General features: G+C 40.1%; 1 protein-coding gene across 1 annotated transcript; it reads left to right on the forward strand.

Moving 5' to 3' along the window:
* The first annotated feature begins 3,382 nt into the window (after window positions 1-3,382).
* plcl2 (phospholipase C like 2) lies at window positions 3,383-15,542 on the forward strand. Its single transcript, XM_018740650.1, has 5 exons — window positions 3,383-5,833; window positions 6,907-7,110; window positions 8,171-8,246; window positions 12,792-12,901; window positions 15,071-15,542. The coding sequence occupies exons 1-5, from the start codon at window positions 3,398-3,400 to the stop codon at window positions 15,314-15,316; spliced, it is 3,072 nt and encodes a 1,023-aa protein (XP_018596166.1). The 5' UTR covers window positions 3,383-3,397; the 3' UTR covers window positions 15,317-15,542.
* Window positions 15,543-16,462: the final 920 nt, after the last annotated feature.

Here is a 16,462-nt window from a genome sequence, read left to right on the forward strand (position 1 = left end):
TCCTCCACACACAGACTCAGCTTTGGGTGTACCAGTGTGCTGCTTCCTATGAACCTTGGTTCGCCTGAAATGGCTGGATTCACTGTTCTGTAATGGGTTTAGGGAAATGGGAATTTGCAGTAATTCAATTAATGGAACCAGTGTGGGCTGTTCAGGCTATGGCCCTAGTCATTGTACTTGCATTTTCCTAAAGGAGCTCATGTTCCCACTGTAAAAACAATAGCAGTAGCATATTTGGTATTCATCATCTCCAATATTGCCTTTGATAACTTTATAATACCTGAAGCTTCATGAACCTGTTTTATTGAGAGATGTATTTTATATGCTCAGTTTTACTGTATGTATATTTCCATGCCTTAGTTGCTAATTCAGGGTCACTGTGGTCCAGAACCTGAATAACTTTGGTTAACACAGGTACATAGGTGCAGCACACAGCCTAAGTGGGATGCCACTGCATTGATTTCAGTCTAATGATCTGTTATTAAGAAACAGGGAAAAAAAAAAAAAATCACTAGCTATTTGAAGGGTGGCCCAGTCGGTTTGGCCGGGTCCTGCTCTCTGGTGGGTCCAGGGTTCAAGTCCTGCTTGGGGTGCCTTGTGACAGACTGGCATCCCGGCCTGGGTGTGACCCCTCCCCCTCCAGCCTTGCGCCCCGTGTTGCCAAGTTAGGCTCTAGCTTGCCGCAACCCCACTCAGGAAAAGCAGCTTCAGCTGTGTGTGTGTGTGTGTGTGTTTCACGTACACTTTGTGGAGGCTGTCAGATTTTGACATTATACAAATTTGAGTGATGTGAGACTGCTATACTTAGAGTCCTACAGTACTGAACGTTCCAGTATTTCAGACAAAGCAATATTGTTGTGGGTGTCCCCATCTCTAAATGTCACTGTTGTGGTTGCTTTTCTCTTCATGCTTGTTGAAAAAATTTGATCATGAGATAATGTTGCTTTGGTTTGTTCTTAGTCACGATGCAGTTGTTGGAGAGGAACTTTAATAGATCTGCTTGTGCACTGCTAAGTACACAGTATATCCAGTAAGACAAAAATAGCCTGCTTTATCTCATAGGAATCTATTCAGCAGTAAGATTACCAATAGATGCTTACCAATAATCACTTGTTGAAAAGTACAAAACAACAGTTGTCTGTCGATCACCTAACAAAGTGTAAATTTGAGTAGTGGATGTCTTTCATTTTTTTGGATCACAGCTTCAGTGGATATGGTGATGAAGATTAATTTTTTTAATTAGCCATAAGTACATGTTGTGGTGTTTAGTTTCTTTTTAAAAAAAAAGACATCTGGCAAGAACAAAACCAAATGGCTTTAAGCTTCTTGTTTTTCTGGCAAGTTTAATGGAAAGTTCGGTCACAGGGTTTCCCCACGGTAGAACTTCCGGTAAGAATTTGCCTGTTGTCTGCTTGGTGCATGGTGCATAACAAAAAGTTATATATTGTTATCTTTAGGAGAATGAACTTAGATGAAATCAGTATTCTTTTTGGAGCAATTGTTTAGGGTCCTGTTTCAGAAACAGAATTACATGAATTCTCATTATTAGTAAAAACTTATTTATATTGTGATGAGTCATAATACAATGCTACATTAAATTTGTTTGTTACATTCTTACCTTCGATTCTGCTAATAATATTACTTGTCTGATTGTCACATTCTGAAGCAAATTTCTACAGGTTTTATATAGTTGATAAGGACTGCACACCCAAAAATATGGTGTTCGATATTAATATCTGCATAGCTTTGGGACTCATTTTAAATCCAGCCAATTCATGCTGGGGAGCTTGTTATTTAATTACATATGCTTCCACTATGCGTTTCCTGATATTGATCGAAAGAGGAGACCATGTGAGGCCTCAGTCTTCCCAAGTTGAGAGCTAAACGACAGGAATCAATCAACGCTGAGCTGCACATGCTTGTTGAATAGAGCCCAATCATTTTCTGAATGAAGTTGATAACATTTCACCTCTCAGTTGTTGAAGAGGAATGGCTTGAAATCGAAAAGGTCAATGTTTTCCATTGGCCATGTTCTGTGAAGTCAAAACAGCTACACAAAGAACAAATATGGAAAAATGTATTCTTAAAAACAAATCTGCTCGCTGTGTGGTTTTGTGTTTTTCTGCCCAGGTGTGTGAAAATCATAAATGTGTGTAAAATGGCGCCGTTGTACCAATATTCAAGTTATCTAAACAATTCAACTCTAAAAGTGAATAGTAGGCCTACAGTCTATGTAATTGAGACATGAAAAATACACAAGCACCAGGTTTACTTTGGGACAGATCCATGCGGTAAGAATCCGAGTTGGAGAAATCACTGTGCAGTTGGTAGAGCCAATGTTTCTGCAGGTGGCAGACTGTTGAAGTGACATGACTGCTTATGCATTGATACCCAGTGATGCAAATCACAGACCCTGTCCTGTGGGTATAGAGGAAGAGGTGTGATGGATATCATTGGCAAAATGCAGGTCTAGGCAGTGAGGTGTGGAAATATGAAGGTTTATAGGAATGCAACTTAGTGTGAAAAGGTGATAGATTCTCTTTCAAGATAGAGTATTGCCATGTTATATAGAATATCTGTTTTTCGATGTTCACGGAAAACAAAGGTGGGAACATGGGCGCAACTATCCTTAAAATCTTCAAAAACTGATATTTTGAAGGAGGGCTCCCTTTGTTCAGTAGAGAACAAAAACTAAATGTGCTGTATGTTGCATGTGAAAGTTTTTTCCTGTCTCCTCGTGCATCTTCCTTTCTGTCTACGGCCTTCTCATCTTTGTAAGAAGATGAACTCATTCAGACAACAAACCTAGAATACAAATCATTACACCTTCTTTGTGAATTTGAGTCCCATGTGAATGTCCAGGGTTCAGTGCCTTTGTTATTAAGACCTTGCTCAGAATTCCACTTACTCAGCTATCTTTTTCAGCTGATTCTTCTTGAGATTATTACCTGGGGAAGTGATGGAAATACCTCGTATGTCTTTCTGAATCATCACATCTCAATAAAAATGTCTTTGTGAATCATTAAATCTCAACAGAATCTTCCTTTGTTTGACTGAGAAAAGTGCTGAGCTGGCATATGAACAGGCATTTTTCATATGGAATGATTAGGTAACGATATAAAATATGGAAGCTATAATCTACATTTAAAGCCTTATAAAAATGAGTTTATTTAAGTTAATGTAACCCTGCTATATTTTGTTAATTGCTTTTGATAGCTGATAGAACTGTATTTGTTTTATGTTAAACACCGGTTTCAAACAGCTTTATGTAAAGAAACAATAGGTACATGTATCACTAGCCTTGGATTATAGCCCAATTTTTAACGTGTGGCTCTTCCTTTTTCAGGATGGCACAAGGCAGTACAAGGAGAGGAAGAAAACGGTGTCTTTCAGCAGCATGCCTGCAGAGCGAAAGATCAGCAGTGTGAGTGACTGCATTGGTGCCATGGTGGATGGCTCTGAGCTCAGGAAAGTCCGCTCCAGCTCACGCATTTACCACCGCTTCTTCTTGCTTGATGCTGACATGCAATCTCTCAGGTGGGAACCATCAAAAAAGGAGCCTGAGAAGGCTAAAATTGACATCAAGTCTATAAAGGAGGTGCGGACGGGGAAGAACACTGACATTTTCCGAACTAATGGGTTATATGAACAGATATCGGAGGACTGTGCCTTCTCAGTCATATATGGGGAAAGCTATGATTCTTTGGATTTGGTTGCAAACTCAGCAGATGTGGCAAACATTTGGGTGACAGGGCTCCGGTACTTGATATCCTATGGGAAACACACTTTAAACATGATTGAGACCAGCTGGGACAACCTGCGCTTCTCCTGGCTGTCGGATCTCTTCTCTGAGGTAGATGTCAAAGGTAACAAGGAAATAAGCTTGTGTTCTGCTGTGCAGCTGATCAAGGACTTTAATCGTGGACTGAAAAATGTTAAAATAGAACTGAAGTTCAAAGAGTTGCGCAAAACTCACAATAAACCTGGGGGTGATGTCACCAAGGATGAATTTATTGAGGTTTTTCATGATCTTTGCACTAGACCAGAAATTTACTTTCTTTTAGTTCAGTTCTCGAGCAACAAAGAGTTCCTTGACATCAAGGACCTGATGATGTTTTTGGAGGCTGAACAGGGGATGGCCCAGGTAAGTGAGGACACCAGTCTGGAGGTCATCCGGAACTATGAACCCTCCAAAGAAGGACAACTTAACGGGTGGCTTTCACTTGATGGCTTCACAAATTACCTCATGTCACCCGAGTGCCACATATTTGACCCTCATCAGAAGGTGGTGTGTCAGGACATGAGCCAGCCACTCTCACACTATTACATTAATTCGTCACACAACACTTACTTGATAGAGGATCAGTTCAAGGGTCCCTCTGACATCACAGGGTATATCCGTGCCTTGAAAATGGGCTGCCGGAGTGTGGAGCTGGATGTGTGGGATGGCCCTGACGGTGAGCCAGTGGTGTATACAGGCCACACTATGACATCACAAATTTCATTCCGTGGCATTATAGAGGCTGTCAATAAGTACGCCTTCATTGCATCAGAGTTCCCATTGATCCTTTGCTTAGAAAACCACTGTTCACTAGAGCAGCAAAAGGTCATGTTCCAACACCTGAAGAAGATCCTAGGAGAAAAAATTTACACTGATCCTTCCAACCCTGAGGAGAGCTATTTACCTTCCCCCTCTGCTCTTAAAGGTAAAATTTTGCTAAAGGCTAAGAAGCTGGATGCAGATTGCAACAACTCAATAGGAGATGTGACCGATGAAGATGAAGGAGCAGAAGTGTCCCAGAGGGTGAGAAGTGAAGCAGGGGAGTCACATAATATCACAGCACCCCAAAAGTTCCAGCTATCCAGGGATCTCTCTGACTTGGTAACATTGTGCAAATCAGTTAGGTTCAAGGACTTCCAAACAAGCTTCCAGAGTCAGAAGTACTGGGAGTTCTGTTCTTTCAATGAAGTTCTTGCCAGTCGATGTGCCAATGACAATCCTGGGGACTTTGTCAACTACAACAAGAAGTTCCTAGCTCGGGTTTACCCAAGTCCAATGAGAATTGACTCCAGCAACATGAACCCTCAGGACTTCTGGAAATGTGGCTGTCAGATTGTGGCTATGAATTACCAGACCCCAGGTCTAATGATGGATCTGAACCACGCCTGGTTTCGGCAGAACGGAAACTGTGGGTACGTGCTGCGCCCAGCCATCATGAGGGAAGAGGTGTCCTACTTTAGTGGAAACACTAAGGACTCTGTTCCTGGGGTGTCTCCCCAGCTCCTACACCTTAAGATCATTAGTGGGCAAAATTTCCCTAAACCCAAGGGATCAGGTGCCAAAGGTGATATTGTTGACCCATATGTTTATGTGGAGATTCATGGAATTCCAGCTGATTGTGCAGAGAAAAGGACAAAAACTGTCCGTCAGAATGGGGACAACCCCATTTTTGATGAGAGCTTTGAGTTTCAGATAAAACTTCCAGAGCTAGCAATGGTGCGATTTGTGGTGCTGGATGATGACTATATCGGGGATGAATTTATAGGACAGTACACCATCCCGTTTGAGTGCTTGCAGCCTGGTTTTCGGCATGTGCCCTTACAGTGTCTAACAGGGGAGTCGCTGCCACATGCATGGCTGTTCGTCCATGTAGCCATCACCAACCGACGGGGTGGGGGCAAGCCTCACAAGCGAGGGCTGTCTGTGCGGAAGGCCAAGCGCAATCGAGAATACACCACGATGAGGTTACTGGTTATCAAAGCTGTTGACGAAGTCTTCAAGACTGCAACGCAGCCCCTGAAAGAGGCCACCGACCTCCGCGAGAACATGCAGGTAAAGACTCCAAACACACACTCTGTTTCCTGAGAATTTCCATTTTTCTGATTACTGTTTTTTTTACGTTACTGTATGTTGACTGAATGAAGATAGCCAGAGCAATTAAGTTTAACAGGAAAAAAAAGACATGATTTAGCATTTTAGAGAAATGCAATAGTTGTATTCATTTGCTATTAAATAATCTAGCATCCTCAGTGTCCAGCTACATTAAGTAATGGAGAAATGCTTTCCTGCTTTGATAGATGTCTTTAAGAACGGTCATATCTGAATCCACAGGGCACATGATCTCATGTAATGGTTTGATAAACACAAAATTAAAGTTTATTTTCTATAACCCTAGGAGGCACCAGAGTCAGTCTCATGTAGACTGTCTGGGAAAGCTGGTCTGGCTTATATCAGTTCTGCATGAACTTCTGTGCAGAGTCTCCAATAGTTTGCAAGTCTCAGAAGTCAACTGAGTGACATTTTTGGTTGTGCCTTACATTGTAAAGTCTGCTTGCTGTACCATTTTAATATTTTAAATTAAAAACTTGTTGCATAACAAGGATTTCTTTTTGTGCTATAGCTCATGGCTGTAATAACACTAAAAGCAGATTGCAATGTGAATGATGGAGGTGACCTCTCTTGGGTTGTCCGAGGTACAGGAGAATGGAAGGAGGCAGAAATCATATAGATGCATTGGTCTTCCTGTTGGGCGGTATTAATCCGCTTTTGTTAATTATTTTATACATATTTAACATTTTTCTATACTTTATTGATAACTTTAAGTATGTACTTACTTGACCTGTGACACAGGAATGAAAAAATTAAAGCATGAATATGATTTTCTTTTGCTTATCGAATTCTCTGTAAATTCCCCTGACTTATACATATTTTATTTCTAAAGTTGGAATCCAGGCAATCACACTAGTCATTAGGGAATCCGGTTGTGTGTTCTTATTCTGACTTCTAATTAGAGTCTTAGATCTGTTGCCAGTGGGTTGCCTGTTAGGCTAACTCTTCACCAGCATATAATACTGTACAGTTGTTTTTTAACACTTGATATACCATCTTCCTTTGTCTCACCACAGAATGCCATTGTGTCCTTCAAGGAGCTCTGTGGACTGTCTGCAGTGGCCAACTTCATGCAGTGCATCCTGGCCCTCTCTTCTTACTTGACCGGAGCAGACAACACCCCTCTTCTGGTTTTCAACCTCAAAGACCAGTACCCCACCATAGAGCCTCATAGCTTGCTTCCTGAGGTGCTTAAGAAAGTTGTGGCTGCATATGATGCGGTGAGAATGCTGGATTTGTATCTGGATCAAAAAGCACCAGACAGGAAGGTCACATCTAAAGAAATTCATATATAATTATGCATATATAAATAGTTAACTTCTCAGAGTGGAGACCATGCTTATCTTGAAAAACAACCAAAAAGAGTCATGTTGGAAAGTCTTACAGAGCTGCTAAGAACACTTTCAATGCACATATTTTTGCAAGCTGGTTTATGATTGGCAGGAATGAAAATAATATTAAACATCATTAATTTACCAATACTCCACAAAGTTTGATAATTTACCTGGGTAAAAAAAAACTGAAATATTTTTCAAGCTGCCAATTCATGTGACGCAGAGATTGTGGCTTATTTAAAAATGGTAGTACAAGTGGTGCAGATGATATTTTACTCCTCTAAAGACTTCAGTGTCCTTTAAATAACATTAAAAAATGTCTATAGGCCATAGACTAATTTGATGTACTGTTGCTGAGTGTACCTGTGAAGAAAGATAGAAGGGAGGTGTAGTGTGTGTGAATCAGGCTCTTGTAAAGTTTAAAAGTACTTGTCAACACAAGTTGCTGCCATAATACATGTTACTCTTTGCTATATATCTTACATGTCAAGTATCTTTTTTATTATACAATATAAATGAAATGTGTGCTTTTATTATGAGCAAATTGCAGATCTCACTTTACCTGCATTCTATGTGATTGTTCAACACTTAGTGCTTTCATCTAATCTTTCGTTTTTAAAATGAATGATGTTCAGCTATCTCGCTATCCTAGCGCAGTAACAACCAAATTAGAAAAAAAATGTGCAGTGTCTCTTCATTTTACTTTCAAATGATGGCATGAAGTTTCACTCTCTAAAAAGATGCAGCTCGCACCCATTGCATTTTGTCAGATTTGTTCAGCTGCTGTTAATCAGCCGTGATGGATGTACACACCTAATCTGCTAGATTTCCGGACAGGCACTTAGAATGTGTTAGAAGTAATTATTGTATAGTTTATGCATTTTTGCCAAACGTTCTAGGTATTTGTCGGTGCGTCATGCTGCTGTCGTCTTTCTCTTCCTGCTAGATGATCCAGACCAGCAGGGCCGTGATGGAGAAGTCCGATGCTGTCTGTGAGAGGATATTGCAGATTCAGAGGACTGGTAAGAATGGGATGCCGCCACACAGTGACGTGGGAGCATGGGAACGGTGGAAATGGTGTGGAGCGCAGTCTCTGCCAGATGTCACAACCACAACCTCACACGTTCTCCGCTGCTGAAAAAGGTGGTAGTTCAGCTGCAAACGCTATGGGGACGCTAAGTGATTGACTTAGAAAAAGCTTAATATAATTTAAAATCTGGGAGCTGTTATTTCATTTATAAAATTTACAATCTTCCTTTTATCGCGAGTCTATGACATGTACTTGAAAAACATTTTCTGTGATGCATTCATCATACAAATGTTTCATGTGGTGTTTCCAAACACCAACTGTCGCTATTGCAGCACAGTTGCTAGGAGTGTCAGGACTTCCACACACTTTCTTTTAGCAATGCACAGCTCACTCTGTTCACATCCCCAGCTCTGAAAGCACATATGAGTCACAGCAGCTCACATGCCAGAAGGGGATAAACCAACACAACTGCAGCCCCTTATTTACAGTGATTAATAACGGTCAAGCTCTCTCATATTATTCCTGTGTTTGGTTCAAGGATTTCTTACCATTTCATTTTGACGAAATGCAGTAGTGGAAGCTTATTGAAAAAAAACACCAAAAAAAGATGCTCGATGGAAATATCAAGCTTGAAACAATTAATTTGCAGAGTTTTTTTTTTTTTTTAAATAATAAATTAATAAATACAGTTATGAAAAAAACACCTTATATTTTTCCTGAAAATTAATTGAGGTCCTGGGTTATTTAGAAGGTTGCTGGATCTTAATATACATCTAATGAGAATAAAACACTGATCCTAAACGAGCAGTATGCTGGCTTTTTGAAAATGAATTTCTGGACATGAAAGGGCAAGAAAATGCCATCATTCTATTTTAATTGCTATCTCATCGTAATGTATTATTGTTACTCCATTAATATCATATCTTTAAAATTTTAGTAAAGGTTCTGAGTACTGAATACATTACACAGATTTGAAAGTTGGAAGTAGTCAATTGCATGTTAGAAAATGAGTCTTGCACTGAAAGTCAGTTTTTTTGTGATGAGCGGAATTTAACATTCAGCCAGTGACACATCTGAAATATATGCATGAAATATACTTAGAGGAGAAACGTATGGAGGCAAATGGTTTGTGAACCTAATAAATGCACACCATCTCATCCAAAAGAAACCAACCCAGTGGAACTTGACCAGTGGGTCTTGTTTTGGCTCCAGGCTGGAAATTTGAATTCAGACAAGCTCTGTTTGGAATTTCTGCATTCTTCCTGTGTTTTATGGGTTTTGTTGTTTATCTGTTTTTTTTTTTTTTTTTTTTACCTGACTGCAGCCAGTCATGGTTACAGATTTACATCAATCATCATACTTTCTCATGCATCTTCATGCAAACAACATGCAAACTCCACAAAGAAAATACCCTGGCTGAGTTTGAGTCCTCCATCCTGGGGTTGCTGGACAACAGAGCTACCTTTTGAACGAGGACGTTGCCCTTTATTTCCTCCTGTAGGAAAGCTTCTTTGCTGAACCCACTGCCTTGTTGGCTCCACTGAGCTGACACCAGTGCTAACACTTTTGCCACATTAGCACAAAACCTGAGATGCAGTGGCACATCTCCATGGCGATGCACTGCAGTCATTTACCTGCCATAGCAGATGATGGGATCGTTTCACTCATAATCTCTAAATTTTTTCATGATCTCGAAAAGCAAAGATATGCTTTTCCTTTCTTCATCGAATGACCTGAAGATATCTACAAAGTAAACAGTGCACACCAGGAAAGTCTGTGATGAATGGGTATATTAATTTATCCTTTGGTAAAAAGGACTGCATGTACTCCATGTTTAAACCATTTTTTTACTCACTGCATCACCTAATTGTTCCGTTTTGTGTGATTTATCATTCCAGTGTATGTTGCTGAACTTTTGGACTGAAGGAAACTGACGTTAAAAGATATCAGAACGTAGATTATCCTTTCCGCTATGTCATTATTGATTTCAGTAGTCTTTCTTTCAGCTCAGAGCATATATCTACACTTTATGTATCTTGCATTTTATGATTAAGATTTAGGTGAAATAACCCAGTCTGGCTTACAGGTCGACGCCACATGCAATATTCACTGTCTTCTGTCTTGGCATACTAAGCACTTTCCTTTTCAGTGGGAAAAGCCAGTAATAAAATTTTTGCTGAGGGAACTTTGGAGGCTGCGCTGTCTGAGCTAGTTTGCAGGCTGCAAGGCTAAACCCTTTGGAAGTCATTTCCTCGCTGCATTAACCTCAATAAGCTACAGGTCTTTCCTGCAGGATTAAGAATTTATTAGTTTGACGTTATGAATTTAAAAAAAATATATGTACTTCCCCCAGTAAGCGTCTCCGTGCACAATTTAACGTACAGACGTTTTTTCTTTACTCTCGAACCCTGTAATGCATATTGACGCCAAAATATTGCTGTGGAAAAGAAAACGGAAACCCTGCGCAGTGTGTGGGCGATGTTGTTTTCGTGAGAGCTGAAAAGGCTTGAACCTGGAACGATTCTTGTTATACCATGAATCAGACTGTATATGTTAAAAGTAACAATATGAATGAGTATTTATATGGTAAACGTGACCTTTGAGTAGCTTTTGGCATTTTTTTCCACCGGGGCAATTCAAGTGAAGCGAAAAATCCTTTATCGTCTTCTTCGTTTGTCTTTTCTATGGCACATTTCAGTACAAATCCCCTTTTTGTTTCTTTCTTTGAGCCGTACAAGCGCAGAACTTTATAAAGGAGTAATGTGACAGATCTAGTTGTTCTGTTCTATCGTTAACAGTCTTTGGTAAGCAGCGGAGACCTGTCAAAGGCCTAATAAAAACAGATATCGTGCTGCGTCGTCAAGCGCTGGGTTTCCAAAACACAAATGTTGTGTAAATATTGACGTTCAGATATCATTTACTTTAACCTGAAACCAACTGAACACACTCATAATTGAGGAGAGACTCCTGACTGTACAGAAGCGAAGCGTTAGTCGTGCTTTTTTTTAGACGTACACTTTCCACTTCACTAGTGAGATACGTCCAGTGGAATCTTTTGTCCTGTAGATCTCTGACAGATTTTTTTTTTTTTTTTTTCCCCCCACCTCTTTCCGGCAGCAGGGAGTGCATCTCTGCCATCCCTAATTCGGCATGACCCACGTGTTCTTGCACAGAGTATTAAACGGTTTGTCAAGACCTATGCCATTATTTATTTTCAATGAGATGCACAACAACAGCAGCGCAACTTTTGGATAAGTACAAATATTTGTATGAACATTTGGGACAATTGATTAAAGTGCAGAAACACCTGCAGCGCTAGGCTGAGTTTGCTCCGCTGGAGTCTGGCGTCGACCTGAGATCCATAGGCAACCCTTACGCTGCGTGGTAAAAATCCCTAGCCCTGGCCCATACGCTATGAAACGAGAAAGCCTGGCAAAAACTGCATGCCTCTCTTCTGGCGTGCACTGGGCCTGTGACTAATTGTTAGCACTTTTTGTAATATGCAAATGAACTGCTAGGAACTGCTAGCCCTGCGGGTCATGCTCTGTTTGAAAAAGGAATACTGTTTGCACTCATCGACTTTGCATAGCAGCAAAATACTTCTATTCCTATAGGATTTTATGAGTGAAGTAGCATTCACTAATGATTTTCAAATGCTCTCAGTACTCGCTCTAATTAAATCTCATAAATCTGAAGTTATGTATGAAATGAGCACTGCTCAGATGCACTATGAAATAGCATCTGCTTTAAGGCCATTTTGTTTCATGGAAGTTTTTTTTTGTGTGTAAAAAGTTTGAGTTCAGTGAAAAAGTTTTTTTTTTTATTCCCCCCCCCCAGTTATGAACTGATTTTTGTTTCAAACCACTGATGAAATCTATTATTTATGTGGATTCATAATAATTAATCAGAAAAATTGAATATCTCCCCTTTTCGGCAGCTTGCATGCAGGTTGCTAAGCAACCTCAATGACAGAGCAGAAGTCAGGTGCAGCATCTTCAGTGCTGACAGTGCTTATAGGGCTGCTGCGAATTTGTATGTAGAAAACCTCCACAAAGTGAACTACATCACTGAATTACGTTATTAAAAATAGTCAGTCATCGATGAAAAATGCGATGGTTTACTTTTTTGCCATAGAAGGTAGAATTTTCCATAATAGCTAAATAGTTATGTCATTTTCTTACACATTGTCGTCTTGTTAGAGGCCTCTCATCAGAACAGTGTCTTTTCACAATGTCTTGGGATCTGCTATTGTACTAACCTTTGTAAGGAGACCAACTACTTGTAGTCCATCCTCAGCTGACAGGCTGTGTTTATAAATATTTTAATTTGCTGCTTTGACAACAAATGACCCTCATTTTACATGCCACCTGTTACTGATAATAGGAGCAATGAAAACAGCTCTCACTAGGACAATTAGCTTTTCAGCATCATGCTGGACTGATGTGAGGCTGTGGGTAAATTATCTGTGCATTGATGCATAAGGACTCCATGTTGACATGTACTGTTGATGTATGGTACACCATATGGTTTCTCCTAGCAATGGAGTTCCATGACAACCTACACAGCCTGGCAGTGAAAGAGGGGCTGAAGGGCCGGAAGCTGCACAAGGCTGTGGAGAGCTTTACCTGGAACATCACCGTCTTGAAGGTGAGGAACCTCTGTGCAAAGGGGCGTCTTGTCGGCTAACATTCACAAGTTTGCTGTCTAGGAGTTTCGGACTTTGGAGGTTAAAAAGGCAGCAAAAAAGCTTAAATTATGTGTTCCAAAACCTGGATACATGAGGTTCCTTCAGAGACAGGTAATCGGAGTGCAGTGTGCATAGTCATCAATGCGATGTTTCATCATGCTCAGGAAAAAGGAGTTTCTAATGTATTTAAGAAATCTTTGAAATCTTTAACTAATATTCCAGGTGAGCTAAAATGCAAAAACTAGAGCTCTGTGGAGCATGTAAACCATCTTGGGGCTAGAAGTGAATTTCATGGGTCACCTGCCCTGTAATCCTTCTCCATCAGCACAGTTTATGGATGGGGGCAGACTGTTTCACTGTTTGTGAAATCAGAATGTAGTTTACTTTCTTTTCTTTGTAGTTGTACAGCAGAAGCTCTTGCGTAAAGTGGCTTTGCACATTTACATTTTTTTCATTTAGCAGATGCTTTTCTCCAAAGCATCATACATCTCAGAGAAGAATACAATATAGAATGATTTTGTGTGATTCCCACATGTGGAATTCCTATTGATTGCCCACCAGAACAGTGTTTCCTTAAACATTCCCTGCCTAGAGTTGTAGCTTTGACAACGTTACTGTTGGCTGCTGAATTTCACAGCTTTTGTTTTTTTGATAATTGTTTGCTGAAATTAACATTTATTATTTTGATGAGTGATACATTTGATGTATTTGTCCAGGAAATAGTCTGTCTTGTTAAACACAGTTTTAAAAAGAGTAATCGTAGAGTGGAAATGGATATAGTGGTTTGTTAATCATAAAGTCTATAATATTTATAGTCTGCTTAGACCTACAGAGAATTATAGAGACATTAATGGGTGATGCATTGTGCTGTACTCAGTTTACCATAGTTCATATCACATCATTTATTCCTCACCTGTGTCCATGATGTCAAAAAAGGACTGAAAATGTTAAGCTGCAAGTGAGATAATAAGCAAAATTCATGAACGACTGGGACAGTTGCACTTACTATAGTGGATTACTTTGTTGTGGAAGTCAAACACCTGGGCCAACAGTTTGGCATTCAGTTTGTGTTGGCATTTGCTTTTTATCTTGATGTCATTTTACTGTTAGATGACAGAGCTTTAGAACAACTTGCATGATTTCAGGGCTCTTTTGCATCCCTTTAGTGGTGATATATGAGCTGTTGCCTGCAAGCAAAAAGCAGCTATTGTGACATTTAGTACCACCCAGGAATGTATTATCACATCAACATTTCAACAGCTTTTAAGTGGAATTTTAATCAGACTAAAACTCAATGTGTTCATATTATCTGTTAATTATAATTTCTATGATTCTTGCTGATTTTTTTTTTCTAGTTTTTGTAGTTAATCACTTATGCTCTATTCATCTGAGCGTCTTCACTTTTCCCTTTAGTGGAGACACAATGAGGGCATTTGAACATATAAAGGATAAACAATTTATTCTTTCATAAAGCAAATTGTAACTATATCTGTCTAGACATTTTTGCTCATTTTATGTTGTCTGTGAAGATTCTCAATCATCCAGGTCATGGTATATCAATAAAACAAAGGCAACTGGACTTACATGCATTTTCTTGAAACCATTTCATCACTCATCCAAGTGGCTTCTTCAGTTCTAAAAGACTGGTGGGGAGTTTTGGTTTTAAACTTGGAACATCTATGGGTGGAGCCCATTTGAGACTCACATGACTGGGGTCTGTTAACAACCCAATAATCACCTGCCAATTGGAGGATCTTATTGAAATTAACCTGGGTGGTGTCCTCTTTTTCTACAATTAGCAGTACTTAACGACCCATTAATGGCCAGAACCACCAGACCCAAGGTGTAAATGGTACAGCTGATGATTTGAATTTAAATGCAATGTAGTACAGTCACCCACATGAGTTTGGTGGGTGCAGGGCAAAGCAGAACTACATGGAAAATTGTAAACTGACATTCTTTGAGGTGAAGACATCCACAGGGAGGTCAAGGTGTTTTCATGCTGGTGAATAAATATGTTTACGGCCGGTACATGGTGCGTGGGTCTTATTTTTCCTTTACATTGAAATGCTCGTGATCTGCTATTAGTTGCTGACATGGCCAAAAACCTAGTGTCTCTTTCTATTCAGGGCCAAGCAGATTTGCTCCGACATGCCAAGAACGAGGTCTTGGAGAACTTGAAGCAGATTCATTACGCTGCACTCAGCAGCAACCTGTACAAAAGCGGTACGGGAGGCGGAGCAGGTGCTGTGGCTGGAGGTGTGACCGGAGGCGTGGCCGGGACGAGGCCCCGTCGTACCATGGAGACTCTTCCTGAGAAGACGGGGCTACAGGAAGAAGAGAAGAACCTTCCGGACAGAACACTAAGCCCCTGATGTCCCACAGAGTCTCCAGCAGTGGAAAAGGAGTAAACGCAGTTACTCTGTTGCAAAAGGTATAAAGTACACTTTGGCGTTCATAAGAGGTGCAGACTGTAGAAAAGCTATAAGGTGATGAAATACAAGGCAGGATGCTTACCATGGTAGTGTATGATAGTATACATGCGTTTAGTGAAATGTAGCAGGGCGCCGTGAGAGAAAGCTGTTTACAGTAATTACCTGACTGATCTACCCATGACAGTTCTCACGTGTGTACAGAGCTACTGTATACTGCGTGTTTTTTTTTTTTTTTTAAGAACTGTGCTGTGATTTTTACCTCATGAGAGTCATGCACCTTTTTACAGAAAAGTGAAATACCTTTCTCCTCATTCTTAAAGCTGAGCATTTTGTGCATTTTAACAGACCAAAAAACTCTGGGCTGCCAAGGGTGATGAATTTGACCCTCAACCTTTTACATTCCTGTTTGGGAACTGCGTCTTGCGCACTGCAGCGGTGCTCGGGAGTCTCGGGCCGTGGCGTCCGCAGAGCACCGAGATGTATTCCCGCAGCTGATGTTGTGAATTGTTAGTGTAAATTAATAATAGCTTCTGAACCATTCCAGATGTTTACCCTGTCGCTTGGTGGATACATAAATAGAATACTACGTCATTGCTATTAAGCTGCCAATAGAAGGAGAGCATCAGGAAAATTATTTTATTCTGGGCCTAATTGCCTTCCCCAAACAACACTTCCAGTCAGGTATTGTCTCTGTTGAGTTAGATTTCCTGGCGCTACATTGTACCAACTGAAAAAATGATCTTTTACCCTGAGTATACTACCAGTGTCTCTGTTGATAACCAAAATTCACCATTTATGCCAATGAAAAGACATGCAATATAATGTGAATTTGCAGTTTTGTTCTCGTATGTTAACACTCTAGACTCCAGTGTGAACTAATAAATCGGCCTGAAGTGCACATTTTGTTTGTAACCATAATTTAAAATCCCATTATAATTTTATATGGAATGTGTTTAAAGAATTGTTTTTTAAATTGTTTTCATTTTCTTTAACATCAAAACAGAATTGGGCCATAGCACTTTATAGAGAGAGAAACCAAGAAAATACAAATACAGGCTTTCGTCACATAACAAGACCTCGAAGATC

The sequence above is a fragment of the Scleropages formosus genome, chromosome 18 (genome assembly GCF_900964775.1).
Source record: "Scleropages formosus chromosome 18, fSclFor1.1, whole genome shotgun sequence".
NCBI classification, from domain to species: Eukaryota; Metazoa; Chordata; class Actinopteri; order Osteoglossiformes; family Osteoglossidae; genus Scleropages; species Scleropages formosus.

Bases quoted from the DNA above. Each gene is read 5' to 3' on its own strand.
- plcl2 (XM_018740650.1), top strand. From the start codon at position 3,398: ATGCCTGCAGAGCGAAAGATCAGCAGTGTGAGTGACTGCATTGGTGCC. The intron at 5,834-6,906 runs GTAAAGACTCCA...GTCTCACCACAG, and splicing joins ACCTCCGCGAGAACATGCAG to AATGCCATTGTGTCCTTCAA. The intron at 12,902-15,070 runs GTGAGGAACCTC...CTTTCTATTCAG, and splicing joins GGAACATCACCGTCTTGAAG to GGCCAAGCAGATTTGCTCCG.